Source organism: Amphibalanus amphitrite, unplaced genomic scaffold, assembly GCF_019059575.1.
Source record: "Amphibalanus amphitrite isolate SeventyFive unplaced genomic scaffold, NRLGWU_Aamphi_draft 000041F_arrow, whole genome shotgun sequence".
Taxonomy (NCBI): Eukaryota; Metazoa; Arthropoda; class Thecostraca; order Balanomorpha; family Balanidae; genus Amphibalanus; species Amphibalanus amphitrite.
In genome coordinates, this window is record NW_024881537.1 from 1,070,051 (window position 1) to 1,096,321 (window position 26,271).

The 26,271-nt window shown below is 54.4% G+C and overlaps 1 protein-coding gene across 1 annotated transcript; it reads left to right on the forward strand.

Annotated features, from left to right (window-relative positions):
* The first annotated feature begins 261 nt into the window (after positions 1–261).
* LOC122375368 (coiled-coil and C2 domain-containing protein 2A-like) lies at positions 262–24,725 on the forward strand. The gene is made up of 28 exons (XM_043354723.1): positions 262–503; positions 5,707–5,883; positions 6,290–6,541; positions 6,839–6,967; positions 7,320–7,422; positions 7,779–7,943; positions 8,255–8,393; positions 8,673–8,787; positions 9,013–9,195; positions 9,526–9,869; positions 10,572–10,769; positions 11,162–11,270; positions 11,658–11,773; positions 12,106–12,351; positions 12,723–12,951; positions 13,167–13,370; positions 13,607–13,809; positions 14,220–14,434; positions 14,595–14,730; positions 14,945–15,134; positions 15,374–15,550; positions 15,958–16,135; positions 16,462–16,580; positions 16,891–16,987; positions 17,565–17,716; positions 18,047–18,285; positions 21,880–22,024; positions 22,360–24,725. The coding sequence occupies exons 2-28, from the start codon at positions 5,725–5,727 to the stop codon at positions 22,546–22,548; spliced, it is 4,731 nt and encodes a 1,576-aa protein (XP_043210658.1). The 5' UTR covers positions 262–503; positions 5,707–5,724; the 3' UTR covers positions 22,549–24,725.
* The last annotated feature ends 1,546 nt before the right edge of the window (positions 24,726–26,271 follow it).

Genomic DNA, 26,271 nt, shown 5'->3' on the forward strand with positions numbered 1-26,271 from the left:
GATGTCTCCATGGAAACCCAATTTGACAAGTCGTAAAATCGGCGTGCTGCTATCACCGGTGAAACAGGGCCAAGGGGGCACAGGTATATGAAAAATCGCAGTGACGTAACACTTTCCTCGCTTCTCATTGGTCAATAGCCCGTTGCCGGGGTAACGTGCACGTATGTGAGCGCCGGCAAGAGTACTAGCCGGCCGCCGATCAGGGCTCATGCTGGCGGTGCTGGAATGGCGCGGTCGTTTGGTCGTGTGGGTTGATAGGTATTAGGTGTTTGGGTTTAAATCGCATTTATACAATTACTACAACTCCAAATTACTCCTTCCATTGCCACCTGCTTAGTACCGTTTAGTACCGACGCCTTGGTACCGAACAAGAAAGGACGTGACTACCAAGAGAACGACTACAGTGAAGTTTGAGTTGACGCTTGGGTCGCAAGGCTACGCGTCCTATTCCAACAACAACAGCTCATTTTTCAATGTTATTCAGGAATATTTCATGCCATTAAGTGAGTAATGTTTCTGATAATCAGTATAATTTTTTCTGGCATTCATGGATGGTAGGTAAATATCTCAGAAACCCATCCTGATCCAGAAAGGCAGTGGCGGCGGAACACCTTAAATTAAGGGGGGGGTGGGGGGGGGGGGGGGGCACTGCCGACTTTTGTTACATTCTTTCCATGCAATGCCCATAGGGTCAATGCTAAAATGCCAAAATAAAAGGGGGCACGGTGCCCTGGTGCCCCCCGTTCCGTCGCCTATGCCGAAATGTGTCATTTGAAGCTTACCATGCAGTAGGTATGCATTGCAATGCTTTCTCCTGAAACAGTTGTCTTTTTTCATAAATTTGTCCAAAATGTATAGGCTTTCGCTTGCTGCTACACTGCTGTATATTTCAAAGGAAAATGTTTCTTATAAATGTTTGTGCTTTTCTTTTTATGTTAGGAACAAACAATGTCAATGCTATCAATTATGGACTGTGTGGGAGCCATACCTATGCGAGCTATGTGCAGAAGGCCCATCTCAGATCTGCCAATGACAGGAAGTAAAAGATTCTTGCTGTAGAGGCCAGTTCTACCATCAGAAAAATAGCCACCTTCAGGAATTTTTTGTCTGGACTGCTTCACATACGGAATGTAAAGGCGATGGGCACATAAGCGGATAAGGCTTTACCGTTTATGCTCCGTATGTGAAGCGGTCTTTGGTCAAAAATTCCCGCAGGCTACTATTTTCTGTTGGTAAAACTGGCCTTTGATCATCTATCAAAATAAATGTTTATTGCACTTCTTTGTTCAATCATAATCCCACTGATTATGTAGGTAGCCTATGGAAGTGTCAATTAATATTTGTTTCTAAGTTAACTATTAACCCGCGCCCCGTAGGGCTACCGGCAGACCCTACCACCCGTAGGGGAGGGGCCGTTTCGGCCCCCCCTAAGATCTCGGAAAGTTACCGGCCGATTTTCAAAATTCAAACGGCGTTCGATAGCCCCACCCGGTAACTACCTTGTGACCAAATTTCATTGACCTAGGTCAAACCGATGACGTCACAGGTCAGGTCAAAGGTCAGATTTTCACCGTTCACAGGCAATTCAAGAAATGTGCTGTGAAAGCGAGTAAATTGGTAATTTATTGAAAACCATCGATGGTACATTGTTCGTCAAACACATACTTTGCTATCTGAGGTCACTGATACCAGGTCAGGTCACAGCGAGGTCAGGTCACCGGGGGTCACAATATGAATGTGTCGTGTGATACATGTTTTATGGTCCATTTTACATGACAAATGCGATTATGTGGGTTAGGCAGCCTTTGGGGCCAGCCTAGGTCACGTTTTTGTGAAGGTCAGGTCAAGGTCAGGTCAAATTAGGTCAAATTTCAAAGTTGATATTTTTGCATAAAATGGGTATCGATTCGATGCAGCTCGTCACGGGGAGTCTAATGGTGGTCTTTGTTTTGCTCTACGAGTTCTAGAATTGCCAAAAATTGAGTTTGAAAATTTGACGTCATCATTTTTGAACAGTTTTTTCGCTATAACTTGGCCAAAAAACGAGGTATCGATCTGAAATTTGGTATGTAGATAGAAGACGGTAGGCACTATCACATATATTCCGGTTTTTCCGAAACTCAAAAAACTTTTTGGATTTTTTGGCGAATATATCCAAAAAAATGCTTTTTTGATTTTTGGGGGTCAAAACTCAAAAATTTTAAAAATTCGAGATAGCAGTTTTGTAGCCCTGTCAATTCTACACCTTTTATGTCTTGATCATTTTTCTGTATCTTCAAAGCTGTAGTCCTGACAGGTCTTCTCGCGAAGGTCTTTTTTCGGTCGAAAATGACAGAACATGACGTCACTCTGACGTCATTTGTGGCCAACCTATCATAGCCTCTGGAAAAATTTTTGGTCACAATGTGTAAAATTGATGCCCGGAGGGGTCCTGAAAGTTTCGTGGCGATATCTCCAGCCGTTTAGGAGATATCGACCGAAAAGGACAGGGAGGGGCCGTTTCGGCCCCCCCCCCTACGGGGCGCGGGTTAACATTTAACTTGTCTTTTTTATAGCTTAAAACTGGATGATAAGATGATATAAAACATGCATACCTTACCTAATGAACCTTTTTGCCAAGACACCCTCAAGGTAAACCTCTATAAGCAAACATGATTTCTAGCAGTATGCCTATGCACTATTGCAATACTGCTTAAACACTGTACTGAATACCTATGGCATGCACAGTACCAAACTCAGTCAGACTCTGAGCAATAATTGCCGCTCCATGCGGGGATTGCTTATCAGCACTGATACATCTACAGATCTGTACTGCTAAGTATGATTCCATTACTTTCATATTTTTCACTCTAATTGCCTACATGATTCACCATACTATAAACCATTGGCAGCAGAGTTGATGTCCTGTGAGCTGCCCTTGCCAGGGTACAAATCCACATCAGTTTACACCAACAAGTCCCAAGGCTGAAATTATGCACCAGCCTGCACCAAGCAATGTCTGCATCTGACTGCTCTAAATCTGCGTCACACCACATGGTAGCTGGGTGTCCCAGCATCAAGGGAGATCTTGAGATTCAGTTGAAATTGCAGGGGAAACTCCCATATTTTATGTTGGTAATGGAGAAAAATTGGTATGACTATGAGAGCATCAAGTAACCACTAACCAGTCTTTTGTGCCTTTATAAGAATAGGTATTTACCTAAATAATAAGATGAAAAGTAGTCGACTTGTTTGGTAGCATGACTACAAATGCAAGAATTGATGGGCTGGTGTAAAAATTGTGTAATGGAAAGCAAGGTAATGTGGAGAACCCTTCACCAAAGAACTGACTTGCATTGACAGAAAACCATCGCAGCTGTTCACACATGGCTCATCAAGAGCCAAAGAGAAGGCACACACCACCCTGGCACATGAGAGGCTGCCGGCTGCCGCTGGCGAGCAGACCACACGTTCTGAGGTGTTGATCAGTCTTAAAGCACAACAGCACTGCGTGCGTCAGAAACCCTTTTCCATCGGGAACCCGACGCTGATTACAACTAGAGCAGAGCCGCTGCCCCACCATGCCCAAGACTAGTTCCACTCTCTGAGCGCGAGTTCATGATGAGCACCGAATATCAGCCATCTGCCCCGACGACGTCCCCACGGTGACTCGTCTGACGCCATTGCAAGGGAGCTACCTATCAGCTACCGTCTTCACGGCACAGAACGCCTGGAAGACCCTAACAGCTCGGTACATGAATGGTGTCGGCGCTCAGAATCGATCGGCGCAGTCCGCTAATCACCATACTGATTTTCTATCTGTTGATGTCACCAGTCAGATGGGCCTCGACAGCCAGACAGCCAATCGACTTTGCCATGTTTAGGGCTGCGGACTGCGGAGTCGATAGATTTTCAGTGACTCCGACTCAGACTCCGGCTTTCAAAAATCAACTCCGACTCAGACTCCGCAGTCCTGCCAGGTCTGCGGAGTCGATGAATTGTCAATGACTCGGACTCCGAATCAGGTCAGAGCTGTCGACCCCGACCGCCTCCGACTCAGGCTCCGCAGCCGTGGTCATAATGGCTGACATCGTCGATCTCCGACGGCGACGATCGGCCACACCTGCCGCCGCGAGCTGCGCCCGTCCATCACTCCACAGCGCCCTCGTCATGACCAGCGCAGCGGCCAACTCGAGCGAGTCGGCGCCCGAGCTGGCTCGGATGGGGTGGCGCGGTTGCTAGGCAAACTGGCTGCGATCTTGGACGTTAATGATCGGTCGGAGACGCCTTTAGACGACTCGGCTATTCTACAAGTATCGGCAAACACCAAGCAGTAGCCTTCTCTGGCTTCAGTCTCCGCTACCTAAAACTCTCATGCGCTTTGGACAGTGACCGTGCTTCTATCCTCAGGATACTGAAATCCTTCTCCTCCACGCCGCAACCCCACTCCGGGCTGGACAGGCACCTTTATCTCATGTGGGCTGCTCCCTTGGAGCGGCACCGCTGCTCCCGAGGGAGCGCACCCCGTAGCCGGGTGCAGGGAGTGCTTGGGGGGGGGGGGGGAAGGGGGGCTTGTCGGCCTGTCCATTCGGACGGGCTCAGCCCCGGCGACTCCCTAGGGTGTCTGCCCAGACCAATGTCTCTCCCTAATTCCTATCATCCTTCCGGCTCTGTAATGGTCTTGTCAGACCGAAAGGGCCTAACCCAACAAAACAAAAACAAACAAATGGACAGTGACCTAGTCCAGCGTAAAAGCTGCTTCAAGCGTCTCTGCACGTCTACTGAGGAGGGGTGATGCGGCATCAATCTAGCCGTGATTCAGCGCTGACTCACCTGACATTGAATTTTCGGATGGCGTGAACCGATGCAGATAGTCGGCAGAGGAGCATCGAAATCAATAGGTACTTATCGTGAGAACGACACGAGAGAGACGGCGTCAGTGGCCCCGGAACCGATGACGTCACAGAAGTGACGGCATATCTGGGAAATAACGTCGACTGAATTGAACTGAAACGATGTATACCCGCTGCAATGGTAGGATAACTCAGTGTGGAAGTCAAAATTTTGACGCCGGGAGTAACTCGTATGTGTGGGTATTACTATCTGTAAGAATCTTGGGCATTACACTGCGGGAACTTACCTTATTTTGCCGGAGAACAGTAGATAGCCATTCACAGTGGGCAGGAATGCATCAATATCACAGTCAGCAGACCTGAACGCCGCACTTTCACACATCGCACATTTCACATTTCGCACATAACCACCGCAATTCACGCAGTGTCCCGTCCTAGCGCTCCACTCACGCAGCGTCCTTTCCCACGCAGCCCCACCTCTCGGCGAACCGCGCCTCGCACTGACCCCGTTCAGGTCACGTACCGCCCCGGGCGGCGCACGGGCGCGCTCAGGCAGTCCGCATTGGTCGGCGGGTCCGGTGCGGCCCCAGCTGGACGCTCCTAACCGGACGCACGTAAATGCTCTGACCAACCCCCACCAATATTACAGAATAGTAATAGTTACACGGTCTGTATACAAATATTTATCCAATATCTTCATTCCATGTGCTCAATGGACAAAACGTGGATGCGTACAATTTCTGAAATATCAACATAAATTGAATTGCTTCTCGATTGCGTCTTCAAGTTGCACTTCAAAACGACATCTGAACTATGGCAATAATGGCAATAGTCTCACCCACTTCGCCTGATCATTCCGCCTCTTGTGTTCCAGCGTCAGACACGCCCTGCCATGAAGTCGGTATCATGGAACCATCGCGCGGCGGTGACGCAGAAGTCTATCGACGAGTCGGAGAGCATGCTGGACCAGATTCGGAGCCGGCGCGGCCGCCGCCGCGAGGCCGGCAGCCAGGACGAGTCGCAGTCTCGCAGTGTTCAACACGATGACACGGTGAGAACGCACTGCGCACGCAGGGGCAGTGCTAGCGAGTGGCTGGCGTGGGCTGCTGAGACAATGGACGTCATGTCCTCGGAAGCTATGATGACGTCGCTCGTTGTAGCATGGTCCGGATTGTTGACCGTTTTGTTGACTAGCGATGTGTGTGTTGCGTATTTTGCGCTTGTCCCTTGTCCATCGACAAGGGATGGACAATACAATACGTTTTTACGGATGACATTTTAATGATCTGTCAGTGACGATTGTCAATGTAAGTAACTGACCTGACCATCCGACCTGACCTCTTGCTGGTAGGTGTTACTCGATACAGAATCTGCTTGTTGGCGCTTATCCCCGAAACGACGACATTTTGACTTAGAAGACCCTAAGGTGAATGGTCATGCTTTTATTTCGATTACAGAGTGAGCCGGACGAGACGCTGACGTTCCGGCCGTCCGACTCGGTCCGCGCTGACGTCACTGATGACGTCACTGACGCAGCTGGCGGTGGCGAGGGCGGGCCGTCGAGCCCCGCTGGTCGCCTGGGGAAGCCGGACCGCGGTGGCGGCGGCGACTCGCCCCGCGCGCCGCCGCCGCTGGCGCCGCGCCGGCTGTCGGCCGCCGGCCAGGAGACGTTCCGCAGCCAGCTAAAGAAGCGGCTCAGCCTGGCGGAAGTGAGCGGGCGGCTGGCGAGAGCGGGAGAGGGAGGAGGGGGCCAGACAGTACTAAATGGGAGTGACAACAGTAACACACTGGGCAACTGGATCAGGCCCTGGAAGTTGCTGTATTAGCGTCCGCTGTCCTTATAAATGATTCGAGACATCTTGAAGGCATTTTGTTGTCGGTAATACCTCAAGATTATTTGATGAAAAAAAAAAAACTCCAAGACAGCGTGACTCTATACCAGAATTTATATCTGGCGTGGCTCTACCCGACCTGACCCGACCCGACCCGACTTGGCCTGCCGACAGATCAAGGGTCACGGCCGGGCGGCCCGTCGCAGTCGGGCACAGCCTCGCACCAGTCGGTTCGACACCCTGCGTGAGGGTGGCACCTCGCGGGCCTACGAGGACTACATGCGAGCCACCGCCGCCGGCAGGGTAAGCCTGGGTACCCGTCTCTCTTGGACGGGGGGGGGGGGGTGAGGTGGGCACCCCCAAAGCGCCTTCGTAGAGTGTGTAGTGTGAACTTCTATGATCGAACAAGCGTCATCATTTTTTCATCTTGTGTCCGTTTGTGAAAAGGAGCTTGAACTGTTACTTGTTTAGTATCGTGCGCAGGCGACCCTGGGGCTCATGCACACATTTTGCACACATTATGCACAGTTATGCGCACATCCACCACGTTCCCTCTGGCTGCCCGCTGACTCAGTTGATACGCTTGTCTGACGTGTATCCAGGCTTGGTCTCGGCCCAGCAGTTGACGCTCTCTGTCTGTCCGTGTCTCTGGCAGACGGGTCCGTCGTCGGTGCAGGCGTACGACTTCTTCTGTCGGATCTGGGAGGACCCGCCGTCAGAGAGGAGGGCTGCCACCGCGCCGGCCACTCCCAGAGAAGGTGGCTTGTGCCGCTGTGGCGGCTACAGAACTCCACCCAAACCATTCTCAGACTACCGTTCCTAGCTGGGACCATCGACCCAACTGTGGGGGTTCTTCTTGCCATTCTATCTTCTATTAGCCTATCATATTTCCATAATCTGGAACAGCATATTCTAAAGTCGCTTTTTGTTTTATTTTAAATGGATGGTAATGCAAAAATGTTGCTGCGCTGCTACACACTAGTTATTACAGGAGACTTAGTAAAGTCAGTTCGCCATTCCTTTTGCTAATTTGCGTATTTTCATCTACCCCCTGCTCACGCCTCACTGACCTGACCGGCCTTCACTGACCTATCTCTGTCGCCGGTCTGCACAGCGGGAGAGGAGACGAGCGGAGCGGCCGAGTCGCTCTCGCTCTCCGAGCTGCTGGGAGGCGAGCAACTGGGGCCGGTGACTCGACACGTCGCCCCCATGATCCTCTCACGGAAGGCGCAGCTGGCGCGAGAGGCGGATATCTACTTCGCACCGTCACCAATACCTAGTGAGTGGACGGGCCGGCTGGTGCGTGATTTTGTATCTAAATTTATTTTATATGTATTTTGAATGGGATTTATAGAACCTAATGCTGCATGATTGGTCTACGACGCCCAATATTTTTAATTTAATAATCCCGACCGCTATTTTTGCTGCTCGTAGTCATTTATGCGGGAATCACAGTGCAGTGCCCTGTTGTGCTTTGTGTAATACATTAGCCTGCAGCCCAGTTCCAGTCGAACACCACGCACAATTTGAATGTCGCCCAGCCGCTGCTAGCAACTAATCACTAATCCTCATGCGTCGTTCCACGCCCAGTTCCGCCCGAGGAGCGGCTGCCGGCGGGAGGCCAGGCGCGGGACCCCGCTGAGGACGGCATCTACGTGCCCCGGCGACCCCACTTGGCCGGCCGTAACCTGCACAAACTGGAGAACAGGCTGCTGCACTCCTCAGACAGGTGCGGCGGACACGGCCCCATTGGACGGAATATGGTGGAGTTGTCTGGTCCTCAGCCATGGCCTAGCAGGATCGTCGCTTAGTGAAGCTTGAGCCGCCTGAGTATACTCAATTTGGTGCTAGTTAGACCTGATTTTAGTTAATTTCGCTAATACTTTTGTGAATGCTACCCAGTGTCATCTTATGAGCTCGACTGACTAGACTGAATTGTTCTGTATTATATGAAGCAGCGGCGCCGTGCCGCCATTGTGTTCACCCCTGTATCGCCGCGCTGTCTCAGGTCCTGGTTTGGTGAGGACGGCCAGCTGCTCTGCCTGCCGGACCCCCTGCTCAGTCGGCCCCGTCACAGGGACTACCGGGATGTGTCTGAGGACGCCCTCACAGACTACCTACCGGTGAGAACCAGTACTGGGTAGGGTGTGAGAGCCATGACTGCTGGGACCCGGCTGGGCCCCGTCACGGAGACTACCGGGATGTGATGTCAACCTTTGTGGGTGTCAGCTGCTCAAGTTTTTTTTTTCTTCTCACTTTTCTTGTATATGATGTAATTCCAGTGTTACCTTAAACTCCATTTGACAGCCAGGTTCTACCCAGCCCATTGACGCCGTCCCCGTTTTCAGGCCAGTATGGAGGCGCCGCGTCCGGCCGACCCGGAGCCGACCGTCTCCGCCGCCGACCAGCCCCAGCAGCTGCAGCTGCATGTGCACCTGGTGGCGGTGCGGCTCACTGAACACCCGCTCTTCTCCAAGGAGCACCGGGCGGCCGCCGGCCTCGAGCAGCTGCACAGAGAGTACACCGCCATGGTGAGGGAGGCGCGGCGGCGCCGGGCAGGTCTGATGGGGGTCGGTGTGCTGGTGGTGGTGGTGTGTGTGTGGGTATGGAGGGGGGGGGGGGATAGCAGCCCAGTTTTCGGGACGTAATCGTAAGGAATTTATAGCATTGGCTACCTCACCAAACTTCTACGATGGTCACGCGAGGGCGGGCTATAAGATTTGTCATTTTGTTACGACGTGCAATGCTGCAGCTAGAGTGGATCCCGGTGCTCCGTTGTGCCAGCTGTCATATTGTGCCTGAACTGATGGTGTCACTAGCAGACTGACCGTCACCTCGGCCCCCTCTATTTTCCCCGTCAGGTGGACGATGACACGGTGAACCGTCTCACTCAGCGACTGTGGGCGGTGCGGCGCGCCCGAGACGGAGTCCTCTCGGCCGCCCTACAGCTGCCCTCAGCGGACCACGGAGACCACACGGCGGACCGCGGGGACCACACGGGGGACCACGGAGACCACACGGGGGACCGCGGAGACCACACGGGGGACCGCGGAGACCACACAGGGGACCGGGCGGACCACGGAGATCACACGGGGGATGGCGCGGAACAGGTGCAGCGGCGCCGCATTGACGATTACACCACCTCCATCCAGCGGCTGAGGGAGCAGCGGGACGCGGCGGCGGCCCAGCAGCGGCGCCTCTGCCGGTGAGGGGGACAGGGAGCGAGAGGGGATAGAGGGGTCAGAGGGGACCCAGCAGCGGCGCCTCTGCCGGTGAGGGGGGACAGGGGGTCAGAGGGGACCCAGCAGTGGCCCCTGTGTCGGTGAGGAGGGGATAGAGGGGTGAAAGGGGACCCAGCAGCGGCGCCTCTGCCGGTGAGAGGGGTACAGAAGTGAGAGGGGATAGAAAGAGGAGAAGGGATAGAGGTGTGAGAGGAGACAGAGGGTGAGAGGAGACAGAGGGTGAGAGGAGACAGAGGGTGAGAGGGGACAGAGGGTGAGAGGGGACCCAGCAGCGGCGCCTCTGTTGGTGTGTGTGTGGGGGGGGGGGGGGGGGCAGGGCAGCAGGGAAATGCTTCTGCCGAGGCTGGAAAGAGGAAACTCTCCTACGTCTCATTGGGAGTATGTCCGCTTGGCCGAGGCGCCATTTCCTTATGCTCCTCTCGTGTTTTGTGCAGGAAACTCGTATTTCTCTCGATTCTTGGAATTGCATTTCTTATATCGTGTCAAGGGCGTATAAAGCTTGAAAAAAAAAATACTCAATCGAACTGCATAATGTCCGATACTTACCCGTCTTAACGTGCTTATTGTAACGCAGTCGGGCGTATATGAAGGCTTTAACAACCTTTCCATTCTCCCATCCCTATTACCGCCTCCCCTGCCGCTCTGACCGCACCCCTCCCTCTCAGCTCGATCCTACGCCGGTGGCGGGAGCTGAAGGTACTGCGCGAGGACCAGGGGTTCAGCAGCACGCCGCTGCGACTGGCCGTGAGGGAGCTGCCCTCCGACCACGGCCAGGAGACGGAGCTGTGGCAGCGCGAGCTGCGGGCCGAGCTCGAGGAGCTGCGCACCGAACACGACAGGAGCAAACAGCACCAGGACGCCGAGTGAGTGCGGGAGGAGGGCAGTGCAGATACGGAGCGCTGACTGCTTGGAGGGTGGGATAGGGGGAAGGGTTTGTTATGTGGGCGTTGCACATTTCGTTGGACTTCGCTGTGTTCTTTGTTTTTGCTTATTGTTATTGTTTTATTTGATAGTGTGGCGCCTTATCTGTTGTCGGAATGCTTTACCGTCGTCATGGTTTGCTTTCAATTGCGACTCACATACTCGGGGGTGTTCTTTTTTTTTGTAGACGCTGCTTCTTTTCGTCTCTTTCTCTGCTGTTGGGCAATAGGTATCGAGTATAATCCTGTCAAAGTGTGCTAATTTCGTAGTTTTCTCAGTCATTTCCCATTGCCTGGTCACGTCTCATATAACGGCAGCATCTGCCCCTGTCCAGGTACCGCCAGCAGCTGAGCGAGTGGCGGGATCGGCGCCGCCAGCTGGGCTCCGACTCGGACCAGCTCGGACCGCGACCCCAGCCGCCTGCCGAGTTCGACCCGCAACAGGTCCGTGGGCGCAGGCGCGCGCGGCAGAGTCGGGACGGGTGGCTAACGGGTTGGCTTTTGACTGTGAATCGATATGTTACCATATAGTATTTTAATTATACTATTAACGAGAAAACGTGTTTCTGTTCCCAATTACGAGTACTTCACGAAAGCGGTTGACAGAAGAGATTTACACTGTGCATTGTATACTCGCGACATATTCTATTCTATGAAAAACTTTGTGAATTCTAATGTTCAATGCTTATGCCAGAGGAAACGCTTGACATCGTTGCTTTTAATTGTTCAAATCAGCTAGTCATTGCACCCTTAATTAAAAGTCAACCATGGAATGGCGATTATGCAGCTGGGATTTAATGTGCTATCATTCATACGGTGGCATCCCACCAGGTGCTGGCTGATATTGAAGCACGGGCCACCGGCAACCGGCGCCCGCCTGGAGAGCCGAAGCTGGCGTTTGACCTGCTGGACACCCACCCGATTACCGCCACCGCCGACTGTCCAAAGTAAGAGGGACAGCTATAATGGCTTATACTGTGCTGCAGCTGTACACCGCGGACGGGGACTGTCCCAAGTGAGAGGGTGCGGGCCGCGGTTATGGGTTAATACTGCGGGATGTAATGAGCTGGAGTAGTGTTGTGCTAGGCCGCTAACCTCTCAGTGTAGTAGCGCTGGGTTGTATAGCCTTCCTCGTATGACTCCGTTCGGTTCAGTCTCTGCCTCAGACGACAGACTATATCCCTGTCCTCTCTGGCTCCTCTCGCTCCCTTCACGAAGTGTTGACTATCAGTATCCCTCTCCTAAGACTCTGATCTCCCCTCCTCCCCCTCCCCTACAGACCGGAGCAGCAGCGGCGCCAGGCGGTGTCGCGCTGTCAGCTCTCGGTCCGGACGCTGATCGGCGGCCGCGAGGTGAGCCACACGCGGCCGCAGCCGCTCTCGCAGCAGCTGGTGTCGGAGCTGCACCAGCAGCTGGCCGTGCGACTGCGGGCCGCGCCCGAGGCCCTCCAGCTGGAGGTCTGCGAGGAGGGCACCAGACGCTCCACCAGGACACTGGCCAAGCTACGACTGCCGGCGCCCGCCAGGTGAGCTGGCGGTGGTGCGGGGTGTGCGGTGGTCAGCACATTCGGGCGAGGATGTTTGCATGTTAAAGTCTGAGTTGTGCAAGTTAATGGCATCTGTTTTGCTAGGTTAATTAGTTTTTTGTTTTGATATTTGAATTCGCTTATTAGATTTATTGTGTGATGAATATGTTTTGAAAGGCGAAAGCGAAATTCGAAGGAGAATACCAATGGCATCGGAATTAATGTTCAGTCAATGTTCACTCATGTCTGCTTTACCTGCTGTGCTCAGTGCTGACATTTTTTTTTAATTATATGGCTTCGTGGCTTTGCTGCCCTCGCCTCTCGCCTTGTCACTCTTTCTCACTTCCCTCATCACCTCTCTAATCCCCCAGTCACGTAACTGAGCGCACTGCGCTGCCGGAGTGGACTGCGTTCTCCGCCGCCGGCTCCGGTCCGGCGGCGCGCGGCCGGCTCCAGGCGGCGCTCTACTGGGGCGTGGACGAGGAGACGGGGTCAGTGCTGGCGCCGCCGGCCGACCCGACCGCCGAGGGGGCGGCGGCGGCCGAGCTGGCTGCGCCCGACCCCAACGATCCGGCAGACGCCAGCCTGACGGCTAACATGGTGAGGTGGAGAAAAAGAAAGGGACGGAGGGGAGACTGTGCGGTGAATGTAAGAGGAAAGGAATTCGTGTGAGTGAATTTGATGCATAGGTATGCAACTTTTTTCCCTTTGGAGGGCAGCAAATTATAACCAACTATTTCATTGCTCGAATCCGCGTCACCTTGTGGCCATCATTATCTCTCCCATAACTCAGACACTCCCGCTCGCCGCTCCAGCCGGACCCGTGCGCGGCCGCGGAGGGTGGTGACCGTCCGGCGCCACTCCGTCCCGGCTGTGACGGGTTCCTGACCGGCGCGCCGGACCCTGCCGACTCTGCGCGCTGCCGGCTGCTGCGACTGAGGGACGCCGGTGTGCCTGAGTTCCGACACGTGACCATGGCACCGCTACGCGACCAGCAGGTGCCGCAGCAGCTCTTCACGGTACGGGGAGGAAAGGGAGGCGGAGAGGAAGGGATAGGGAGTAAGTGATAATGCGCAACACATTTATAATGCTAAATTTATGGTATAAATAAAGAAGCTCGCTGACTAATATGTAGTTGATAAACATGCTTGCCTCAAGGTTGTTGGGCTTGTTAAATGTTACCTTTCAGCCGCTGTTACCACAATACCCGCCGATTCACCGCGTCTGGCCCGCACCGTCTCCCCTGTCCCCATAGGCGTACCAGAAGCGTCTGGAGGCGCAGTCGGCTGCCGGCGCCGGCGCAGAGGAGGCCGGCGGTGACGGCGGCGAGTCGGCCCGCCGCTCCGTGCTCCAATACCAGCTGCGTATCAAAGAGATGGTGGCCCGCCGCCTGCGCGCCGCCCAGAAACACAAACGGCTCGAGGATATGGTGCGCGAGGACGAGGTGCCCGACATTGGGTGAGTGGTAGAGGGGTGGGCGGCGTACCGGTGGGGATAGGGAGTGGAGAGTGTGGTGGCTGGTAGCTGATGGTGATAATTTGGCGGGGTGGTCTGAGACTGTTATTTGTTGGAGCTGTTTGAAGGATGTGCTGCGTGATGGAATATTTACGAAATGCGGCGGTGACACGCTGATTCACCCATTTCCCCAGCCCCACCGTGCCCCGTCCCGCTTTGTGTTCTGTAACTAACGTGTCCCGACCTCTGCCGCCCAGGACGATCGACAACCTGCCGTCGGTCCGCCGGCCAACCCTCCCTAACTGACCTCTCCCGACTCTGCTCCCAGGATGATCGGCTCGGTGTTCGGCAGCCTGCTCTCGGTCCGCCGGCGGTTCCTTCCCAACTGACCTGTCCCGACCTCTGCCGCCCAGGACGATCGGCTCGGTGTTCGGCAGCCTGCTCTCGGTCCGCCGGCCGCTAAACCCGCCGCGCAAACAGAAACAGTCGCGTCCACTGGTCGACCTTCAGGGCCAGGAGCTGCAGCTGCTCTGTCACGTGGTGCGCGCGTTCAATGTGCCCGTGCGCCGCGACACGGACGCGGTACGAACCGACTACAGCCGCCCGGCGCCCGCCGCTCAGGCTACAGGTTAGTAGTACAGTATTTATTAATTGTCCACCCCTGTGGTCCAGTGAAGTGCAGTCATGGTAGTGTAGTGTGGATGACTCTCTGCCTGTTATGTGTCCCGTTCCAGCGACTCGGTGTCGTGTCGTGTAGTGACACGCCGTCCGTTTTGCTCATGTTCCAGTGGCCCAGTCGAGTCTGCTGCCGAAGGTGAGCGTCCGTCCGTTCATGGAGCTGACCTTCCAGCGGCAGACGGTGCGCTCCAACGTGGCCCAGGGGCCCAACCCCACCTGGAACCAAGATCTCAAACTGCCAGTCACGTGAGTAGGGGGACTGAACCCTACCTGGAACCAGGACCCAGCAAAAACTGCCAAGCACGTCGGGACTCGGGAGTCGCCTGTTTTTTTCCCCTCCTGTTGATTTTACACTCGCTTTGCGTATCTTTTTGGCAATCAATTTTTGTCCTTGCGTGTGTTCATCGCCAGTCTTTACCAGATCGCTCGCTTTTGATCTCACCTACTCCCTGCCCCGTAGCCTGCCGCCGCAGGGGGTGGCCGACCTGCACTCTCTGGACGACGTCATCCACCTGAGTCTGCAGGACGAGGTGCTGGTCGACCTGCTGGACGACGACCGGCTGCAGGACACCAACGTCCACCAGCGCATCGAGCGCAGGTGGCTGGCAGAGCTCACCGTGCCATTCTCCACGCTATACATTAATGGACGGGTCAGTCGGGGACGGTTTAGGACGGGCCAGTCTGGCTGGCGGAGCTCACCGTGCCATTCTTCACACTCTACATCAATGTACGAACAATGGGAGGGGTCAGTATAGGGCGAATCAGCGTTCATTGTGGGACGTATCAGTCTTGGTCCGGTCAGTTCAAGACGGGTCGGTCAGGCTCTCTGACGGTCTGCTGGTGGGCCGTTGCGGGCTGCTCTGACCTTAGTTCGTCTCCCGTCCGCCAGGTGGAGGGCACGTTCCGCCTCAACACCCCTCCGCTGCTGATTGGCTACGAGTGCGACGTGACGGCTCGCGGCACGCTGTTCCACCTCACGGAGAGCCTGCCGACCGGCCAGACGGGCACCTATGTCACCGTGTTTATCACGCTGGAGCCGCCCGTCAACGTGCCGCCCACGGTGCAGGTCAGGCGCGGGAGTGGAGGGGTGGGGTGACCATGTGGGAGTGTGGTGACTTTTGATGGACCAGTTCCAATCCACAGGGACCTTAGTATATTATAACTGACTCCGAACAGCTGATGGAGCCGAGTAAAATGCTCGGATTTTATATGTGGGATGGTGTCACAGCGCGTCGAGGAACTCGCCAGAACTCTGTCTGAATTTCTAACTATGTGTCTTGGTTGTAGCAGGAATATTTTCGGTTGGATACAGCGTGAGAGCGTAATTGTGATTGAACTGCGAAATTATATTGATTACCGGGCTAGCTATGCGAAAACAATTTCACTACGATCTATGTTCTATTCATGCGACCCCCACCCGGATAATTTTATAACGCCCGTCTAACTCGTCTAACCCTCGCCGCGCCCATACAGGAGCACCTGGAGAGTATGGAGACGGAGAAGCTGCTGTCCCACTGCGAGTTGTGGACGCGCGCGTTCCGGCGCGACTATCCGGGCCGCCGGGTGCGCTGTACCGTGCTGGATGTCACCGGCAGATCGGCTCTTGTGTGCCGCTACATCCGACCCCTGCGGCCGCCCGACGCACTCCTCGGTACAGTGGGAGGGGGCGGAGGGAGATATGAAGGAGTGAATATTTCCATCTTCGCCCCTGTCTATCAATCTAGGAGGGAGATGTGAAATGTTCTGCAGCAATGCGAGAAAACTATAAATGGAGTCATACTCTGCCCTGACAACAACACCATCGACTGTTCTTTCAGCTTATTTGTGCTCTATGCTGTCCATTCATGTTACTGGGTCAGTCATGCATGGCCGTCTGCCGCAGTTCAGCCATCGAGCCCGCTACTGATGTTAATTGTACGGCTATTGTAACTGTAAATTAGGCCGCCATCCTGTTTACGTCCCCCCCCCCGTCCGCAGCGGCATGCTCCAACGAGGAGGATCAGGCCCTGCTGATCGCCCGGTTCGTCTCGCTGATCCCGAACGTGTCCGACGTCAACTTCTTCTCCGGCATGTACGACCTTTGGACCACCTGTCAGGTGAGTAGATTTACGATTGGGTAATGCCGGTTGCGGGAATCAAAGATATGACCAGTCTGCATAGAAGTGCTATTCAGATTGTTATTGTGTCGTGTGTTCTTTGTCCTGTTTTTTTTATCATTTACTTCCAGCAGCATTCAACATTCAACAGTTTTTAGCATTCAACATTCAACATTCCTCTATCTTGATTGATATAGCATTATGAAACGCTTGTGCGTAGGCGGTGTTAGTGCAGGACGTGCTGTACGATGCTGACTGTCTTTTGTTCTCCCTTCTCCCTCCACCTCACTCCCTTCTCCCACCTACACAGGAGTTTCTGGACATGCAGGCCGGTGATGAGGAGGAGCACGCCATCCTGCTCTGCAACTTCTTCCTCTACCTGGGCAAACGCGCCTACCTCGTGCTCGGTAAGTAACTGCACTCATAGTTTGTCCCTGGCGTCCACCTCAGGGCCTGACTTGTCCGTATGTTTATGTTGGACGATCTTCTGCTATTTATTTGGTTTATTGCACGATTTCTGATATTCATGCTACTGTCCATATGCGACGTGTATTCACACCTAACATTGGATGCAGTCGCTAACTGCAGCCTGTGGATGTTTGCTTACCCGGCCAGGCTTGGTTATCCCCGAGGGACTGACTGCGTACGTGTTACGTCTTGTCGAGTAGGGGCTGCAGTCTGACCCTGTTCTCGCTCTGCCAGGGTCTGGTATCCCCGAGGGCCTCATTGTGTACGTGGTGCGTGTTGAGTGTAAACTGCTCCCTACTCAGCCATTCTCTGACCCTGTCCTCGCTCTGCTAGGGTCGGGTATCCCCGAGGGCCTCACTGCGCACGTGTTACTTGTTAAATACAGGCTGCAGTCTAACCCTTTCCTCGCTCTGCCAGGCTCTGGTATCCCCGAGGGCCTCACCGCGTACGTGGTGCGTGTTGAGTGTAAACTGCTCACTGCTCAGCCATTATCTGACCCTGTCCTGGTTCGGCCAGGCTCGGGTATCCCCGAGGGCCTCACTGCGTACGTACTGACGGACGAGGCGACGAACCGGTGGCTGTGGAACCCGTGCACGGGTCAGCGGAGTAGCGCCGCGGAGAGCTACAGCTCACTGCTCAGCGTCGGCTGCCTCATCAACGCCGAAAACGTGAGTTCGGTGAGGTGGCGGTCTGATGGGAGGGGTGCTAGAGAGAGGCTATGGGAGTTGGGTCAGGGATGGGCCGGTACGGTGATCGAGAAACTGGGGAGCTATTTTGGGAAGAGCAGACAAGCAGTGTAATAAGTTAATTATTGTAGTCATTTCAGTCCAGTCTCTGCATCTAGTGTGCTCTCTCCAGAAAGTGAATAGCGTGACTGTGACCCCTTTCTCTGATCTCTGACCTTGCGCAGCGTCTGGCCCCTGCCTCAGACTGTAAGACCCTGGCTTCTGACCTCCAGCATCTGGCCAATCACGGTGCTTCCCTCCGTTGCTCGCCAGGTGTGGGCCAACACGCAGGTGTACGCGCAGCCGTCGTGTATCAGTTTCGACGTGAACCTGGTGGGCGACTGGCGGCCGCTGTTCACGGCCCGCCAGCCGGCGCCGACAGAGATGGCCTCCGTGCAGGCGGAGACGCTGAGGTACTCAGTCACCGACACGGCGCGCGTGCGGACGGACGCAGAGCGACTGGAGCGCCGCCTGCGGGATCACCTGCAGAACTGGAGACAGAGGACCAACTGGTGAGGGAGGGAGGGGGACCACCTGCAGAACTGGAGACAGAGGACCAACTGGTGAGGGAGGGAGGAAAAAGACGGGGAGGGAGGGAGGGAGGGCCACCAGCAGAACTGGAGACAGAGGACCAACTGGTGAGGGAGGGAGGGGGACCACCTGCAGAACTGGAGACAGAGGACCAACTGGTGAGGGAGGGGAGGGGGACCACCTGCAGAACTGGAGACAGAGGACCAACTGGTGAGAGGAAGGGAGGGAGGGAGGACCACCTGCAGAACTGGAGACAGAGGACCAACTGGTGAGGGAGGGGAGGGGGACCACCTGCAGAACTGGCTACAAAGAACCAATTGGTGAGGGAGGGGAGGACCACCTGCAGAACTGGAGACAGAGGACCAACTGGTGAGGGGGGAGAGACTGGGAGGACCACCTGCAGAACTGGAGACAGAGGACCAACTGGTGAGGGAGGGAGGACTGGGAGGACTACCTGCAGCACTGGAGACAGAGGACCAACTGGTGAGGGAGGGAGGGGTACCACCAGCAGAACTGGAGACAGAGGACCAACTGGTGAGGGAGGGAGGGGTACCACCAGCAGAACTGGAGACAGAGGACCAACTGGTGAGGGAGGGAGGGGTACCACCAGCAGAACTGGAGACAGAGGACCAACTGGTGAGGGAGGGAGGGGGACCACCTGCAGAACTGGAGACAGAGGACCAACTGGTGAGGGAGGGGAGGACCACCTGCAGAACTGGAGACAGAGGACCAACTGGTGAGGGGGGAGAGACTGGGAGGACCACCTGCAGAACTGGAGACAGAGGACCAACTGGTGAGGGAGGGAGGACTGGGAGGACTACCTGCAGCACTGGAGACAGAGGACCAACTGGTGAGGGAGGGAGGGGTACCACCTGCAGAACTGGAGACAGAGGACCAACTGGTGAGGGGAAGGGAGGGGAGGGGGACCACCTGCAGAACTGGAGACAGAGGACCAACTGGTGAGGGGAAGGGAGGGGAGGGGGACCACCTGCAGAACTGGAGACAGAGGACCAACTGGTGAGGGAGGGAGGACTGGGAGGACTACCTGCAGCACTGGAGACAGACCAACTGGTGAGGGGGGAGGGGGACCACCTGCAGAACTGGAGACAGAGGACCAACTGGTGAGGGGAAGGGAGGGGAGGGGGACCACCTGCAGAACTGGAGACAGAGGACCAACTGGTGAGGGAGGGAGGGAGAGAGACGGTGAGGGGAGGACTGGGAGGACCACCTGAGAACTTTACTGGCGACTGGGGACCAACTCGTGAGAAGAGGGAAGGAGGGAGGGAGGAGTACTGACATGGGAAGAAGGGGAGGGAGAGAGGAGTGACTGTGGATAACCAGTAAAACGCCTTTTGGGCGAAGAATGAGCGAGCGAGACAGTGAGCCCTGCACGTGCGGAAGGGCGAGAGGGTACTTCCAACGGGCTTGTGCAAAGCACCCTTCTAACCGGTCGCTAGCGGTGTGCCAAATTTGAACGCAATCGGCCCAGCCGTTCCTGAGATCTGGAAGCGGCATTCTGCACGTGCGCACGTGCAAACGGGGTCCAAAATGACTTTTGCACGGCACCCTACTAACCGGTCCCAAACCGTGTACCAAATTTGAGCGCAATCGGCCCAGCCGTCTCGAGATCTGGAAACGCCCCCTGCACGTGCGCACGTGCAGTAGCACCCTAACCGCAACACATGGGAATGCATTGCCTGGTGGGTGCCTACCTGTATGCCAAGTTTCAGCGAAATCGCCCCAGTAATTACCGAGTTACTGAAATGGGAACAAATTTGGCACCTCTTCTTTTTGTATTTTGCACGTGCAGTGCAAAAACTCACATAGATCAAGAGTATCCGACCTTTGGTAGAAGGGATGCAGCTACCCTATACACATTACCGCAAGACAATCGCTCAAGCCGCTGCTGAGTTATGGGCCTCTCAAAATCATTACTTTTGCAAAACTGCTTGAACACCCTTGACTTTTCACGTGGCACGTACCACGACGGTCACTGAAATGTATCAAAAGTAGTCAATTACGGGGTAGAAGGGATGGGACTACCCAACAAAAAAGACCGCAGGCCAATCGGTCCAGCGGTTGCTGAGATATAAGCCTCTCAAAAGCGTTACAGGCCGGGCCGGGCCGGGCCGGGCCGCTCATACTGAGATTTTTCCGTTATATTGGAAAGACTTCGCTTCGCTCGCTGCGCTCGCTCGCTCGTAATAAGACGGGGAGGGAGGAGCGACTAGGGAGGGCGTCTGGGAGAAATGATTTATGAGACAGGCTGGAAGGGCGGGGACTATCTGGCGGGGAGTTGAGGAATAGCAGACTGAGGGCGGTAGGAATGCGGTGTGCCAGCTTTCCTGGACCGTATGGAGTTAATGGCCCAGATAAGGAGAACCGGATTTTTAGAACTTATCCATACCTTCAAAACTCATGGAAACGTCTTAAACTCTTCAAATTTTGAGTACCCCAGTGCGAAATTCGCCCCGACGGGTTGTCGGTCGTACCCCAACCACATTTCACACCACTATGAACAATAAATGCACACACTGAAATCGCTATTACCGATATGCTCATCCAATCAAGTTTCGATAAACCCGTTCATCATCATCTCCTGCGGTTTCGAACACGCCTGTTAGGTGGTTGCGGTACACCGCGCCCAAAGCCAGGGCCCCGGTAACGTGAGGTAGCCGAGTCGGGGCAGCGTGCGCTGACCCAAGCCGGGGCCGCGCGTCCTCCCGGTGTCATGTGATAGCCCGGGGCTGCCCGCGGGGATGCGGTAGACCGCGCCCAAAGCTGCGGCCCCGGCTTGGGTCAGCGGACACTGCCCCGACTCGGCTACCTCACGTTACCGGGGCCCTGGCTTTGGGCGCGGCTTCTGCTCATACTTTGTGGTGCGGTGGTGGTGCGTCGGGCCGCGCGCTCTGACTTCGGCCAAGAAAAATGCGTCAGCTGATCATTGTCATTTCTGCCACTTGCGTGTGGTGAAATGGGGTCATAACTTAAGAGACGGCTTTTTCATATCAATTATTTTACATAAAATCATATTTCAAACCATAAATAATGTTCGACAGCCAAATAAAAGAAACAATACCAATACAGGCTTACAGTTTAAGGCTCGACATTGTGTTGTCTACGATTAGACAGCTGATAACTCATTCCCGTACGTCGTAACTCTATAATGACCTTTGCGTATTGTCACATGTGCGCCGCATTCGCAATTGTTGCCGACGCCTGTTTGCAGCTCAGCCCACTACAGTTGTTATACGAGTACATATCGAAAAACCGATAAACTTTTAGGCGAAAAAGGCACTATTCCAGGCCCATTTTTAATTTTTTTTTTGCGATATTAGGTAAAAACAGAAGCTTCTTATCCTATGAAAAATAAAATGGGAAATCTTTCAAAGGTGGCACACTACCTTTAAATGACTCCCCTGTGGTCCTTCAGGGCGCCCTGGAACCGGCCGTGTTCGGACGCGCTGCGTCCACCAATGTCATGCCTCCCCCGTGGTCCCTCAGGACGCCCTGGAACCGACCCTGTTCGGACGCGGACCGTCCACTAATAGCAATACTCCCCTGTGATCCCGCAGGACGCCGTGGAACCGGCCGTGTTCGGACGCGCTGCGGCGCATGCTGCCGCTCCTGGAGCGGTCCACCTTCACCCCGGCCATCAGCGGCGCACAGCTGGCCGACGAGCAGACCCGACTGCTGGCCAACATACACGCCACGTACAAGGTAAGGGGTCAGCCTACACACCACAGTAGGGGCTGAACAGACCCGGCTGCTGGCCAACATACACACCACCTACAAGGTAAGGGACTGAACAGATATACACGCCGTAGTGAGGGCTGTACGAGGTAACAATGGGGTTGGCTGCTGAATTTTGGGTGGGATGAGAATGACTGCTAGCTTACATACACAATACACATTACGAAAAAGGGTATATTTTATTTTTAACCTAACCCCCATTCACAGATCGTTGTCCGTAAGTCCAAATTAGCATCATCATCATTCTCTGATTCTCTGACTCCGGTTGGCACTGACCCACCCATCTGTTCTCTCCCCGTCAGGTGTGCGGTGTGCCGCTGAACGTGCCGCAGCACTCGCAGGAGGCGATGGTAGAGGCGCTGTTTGCACTCGGCGTGCACCGGAACGACAGCCGGGAGGCCGAGTTCGCGCTGGCCGTGCACATGGAGCCCTACCCGAGCAACATCGTGGCCGTGTGGGTGTGCGTGGCCGCGCTCACCCGGCGCCGGTAGGCTGACGTCGGGCGGAGACGGCGTGAGCCCTCACCCGGCGACGGTAGGCTGGCGTCGGGCGGAGACGGCGTGAGCCCTCACCCGGCGCCGGTAGGCTGACGTCGGGCGGAGACGGCGTGAGCCCTCACCCGGCGCCGGTAGGCTGACGTCGGGCGGAGACGGCGTGAGCCTTCACCCGGCGCCGGTAGGCTGACGTCGGGCGGAGACGGCGTGAGCCCTCACCCGGCGCCGGTAGGCTGACGTCGGGCGGAGACGGCGTGAGCCCTCACCCGGCGACGGTAGGCTGGCGTCGGGCGGAGACGGCGTGAGCCCTCACCCGGCGACGGTAGGCTGACGTCGGGCGGAGACGGCGTGAGCCCTCACCCGGCGCCGGTAGGCTGACGTCGGGCGGAGACGGCGTGAGCCCTCACCCGGCGACGGTAGGCTGGCGTCGGGCGGAGACGGCGTGAGCCCTCACCCGGCGACGGTAGGCTGACGTCGGGCGGAGACGGCGTGAGCCCTCACCCGACGCCGGTAGGCTGACGTCGGGCGGAGATGGCGTGAGCCCTCACCCTCACCCGGCGCCGGTAGGGTGACGTCGGGCGGAGACGGCGTGAGCCCTCACCCGACGACGGTAGGCTGACGTCGGGCGGAGACGGCGTGAGCCCTCACCCGGCGACGGTAGGCTGACGTCGGGCAGAGACGGCGTGAGTCCTCACCCGGCGACGGTAGGCTGACGTCGGGCGGAGACGGCGTGAGCCCTCACCCGGCGACGGTAGGCTGACGTCGGGCAGAGACGGCGTGAGTCCTCACCCGGCGACGGTAGGCTGACGTCGGGCGGAGACGGCGTGAGCCCTCACCCGGCGCCGGTAGGCTGACGTCGGGCGGAGACGGCGTGAGCCCTCACCCGGCGCAGAGACACACCGGGCGGAGACAGGAGTGAGCTGACGGCGGGGACGCGCAGTCAGATAAGTCCGATATACGCTTGGTAGAGTGGATGGGCTGACTGATCTGTGACTTCCTGTTGGATGGGCCTTGCATTGAGCTTCCGGCAAGACAAACTGGTCCAAAAACGTCCAAAGTCAATGGTCAACCGTGTCAATCAACCGTCTGGATAAGAAAAGCTCAGAAAAGATAGAGTAAAAAGTTTATTTGCCGGGTGCACTGTGTAGTGTGCACAGCTTAATCTGCTATTTGCCACGCCATACGTATCTCTTATACGTATCTAGGTGGCCGTTCTGGCTCGTGTGAAATGCCCCACTGCCGCATTCACTGCCAAAAGTCTGAGGAGTTTTTCAAGACATGCTAATCATACTAGTTTCATTTGAGACAGCCAAAGACCTGAGTGGTCCATGTGGACCATTGTCTAACTTTGTCAGGTTTAGCCAATCCCGTCCATGATGTGCTTTGTACGGTGTGATGATCGCAGATCGATAGAGTAAGCTTCATCGTCGTCCGTCCTAACGGTGCCTTCATTTCATCAGCATTGCTATTTGCTTCGTGCATCGTTCATATGTCAGGTGGAGGTCACATTTCTAGTCATACAAACTATTCGAAGTGCTGAGTGGTTTCACTCTATGACATTCGACCTTCTGAAAGGTCGTCCAAGTCTTTTCTTACACACACGTAATTAAGTGCAGTTTTAAAATGCAGATATCAATCTGATGGTTGTGTTCTCTAGTCCTTTGTAAATTGATAGGTTCGTGTGTTTATGCCTCAACATTCATTTATTTATATCGTACATTGCATGTATTTTGCCTACATGCCACCATAACATCTAGTCAAGAGCTGAGATACTTTTTTATTTTCAAATCATTTGCATAGGATTAAGTTGGCAATTTTTGCATGTTGTGTCTCACGGTACAATCAACACCACATGAGCCAGTACAAACATTTTAGCAACGTGCGACTTCTCCCTCATCATCAGCATGTTTTCCGACCGGTCTCCTAATTTGTTTCGTGTGTGCTGTCACTCCCCATCCAAATTACTCCGTCGTCCATTTCTTTCACTTCCCATCCCCGTCACGCTTCATCACTCCCTAGTCCCTACATTTTATTTGATCCCCTCGGTACACTGCTGTTTTGTTTGTGCTCTGACGTGTTGTGTCGCCGCCCGGGCGGGAGTATTTGTCTGACGCAGTGCTCAGACGTCCTGTTTTCATCTGACCCGGTCGGCAAAATACAGCGATCTCACTGTCACGCTCCATTGTTTGTGCTCTGAGTCATGTTGAGCCATTAGGTGGTTGTGATATCAGGGTTTCAACTATCAACTAGCGTACTCGCTGATGTATTTATAGCGTGGACACGGGGGCGGCTCCGTAATGCCCGCGTGGGTGTACTGAGGGCTCCAAAACTAATGGCTACAAACTGCTAAACGAGACAGTGCAGGGTGACAAGGTTCGGGGCTCGTTGAAAGAGGCTTAGGCGGTCACAACTGGCCTGAGGGACTTGCAGCGGTCTGAGCGGCGGCCAACGAGTGGTTTGGAATGGACGTGGGCGGTCACTGATGATTTCAGAACAGGAAAGCCATGACAACACCTCTGAGGAATTTCCTCTCGCTCGTTCACCTCTTATATTCGTTTGAGTAGCTGGCTGCAGCGGGCTGGTTTATCGATTCTGTCGGTTTGCTGATGGTATAGCAAGTGTAATGAAGGGTTATGCAGCTCTGTTGTTCTCACGACTGATATCTCTGTAGATCCGTGGTGATTTTATCGTTCTTGATACCTCGGAAAAGATTAAGGCGGATGCCCCCTGACATGAGCACGTACCGGGAACCAGTCGACGGTCGGTTGAAAATACGTAAATGTTTTATAGACTATTAAAAAAGTTCGATATCTCGTAGCTTCTGTCGTGTTTAACTTAAATGCGTCAGTGGTCGCAATGTAGGTACATCGTAATCGAAGCGTGTGTCGAATCGGTCCACAAAATTGTGTTTTAATTGTGCTTTAACCCGCGCCCCGTTGGTGGGCTAGTCTGCCGAGCAACGCGCCCTGTTGGGGGGGTGCATTTTGCCCACCCCCCTAAGATCTCGAGAACCACGCAACCTAGCGGCAAGTGGTGTTGGATAGCTCTATCAGCGAACTACCTTGTGACCCAATTTTATTGACCTAGGTCAAACCGATGACGTCACAGGTCAGGTCAAATGTCGAATTTTCACCGTTTACAGGCATTTCAAGAAATGCGTTGTAAAATCGAGAAAAATGCATTTCATTGAAAATCATCGATGGGGAAATGTTCTTCAAAGACATATTTTGCTATTTGAGGTCACTGATACCAGGTCAGGTCACAGAGGTCAGGTCACTGGAGGGTCACAATATGAAAGTGTCGCGTAATACATGTTTTATGGTCCATTTTACATGAAAAATGCGATTATGTGGGTCAGGTAGCCTTTGGGGCCAGCTTAGGTCACGTTTTGGTCAAGGTCAGGTCAAATTAGGTCAAATTTCAAAATTGATATTTTGCATAAAATGGGTATCGATTCGATGCAGCTCGTCACGGGGAGTTCCATGGTGGTCTTTGTTTTGCCCTACGTGGTCTAGAATCGCTAAAAATCGAGTTCAAAAATTTGACGTCATCATTTTTGAAGTTTTTTCGCTATAACTTGGCCAAAAAACGAGATATCGATCTGAAATTTGGTATGTATATAGAAGAGCGCAGGGACTATCACATATATTCCGGTTTTTACGAAATTCGGATTTTTTGTTTTTTTTTAGTTTTTCTAAAAAATCAATTTTTTGATTTTTT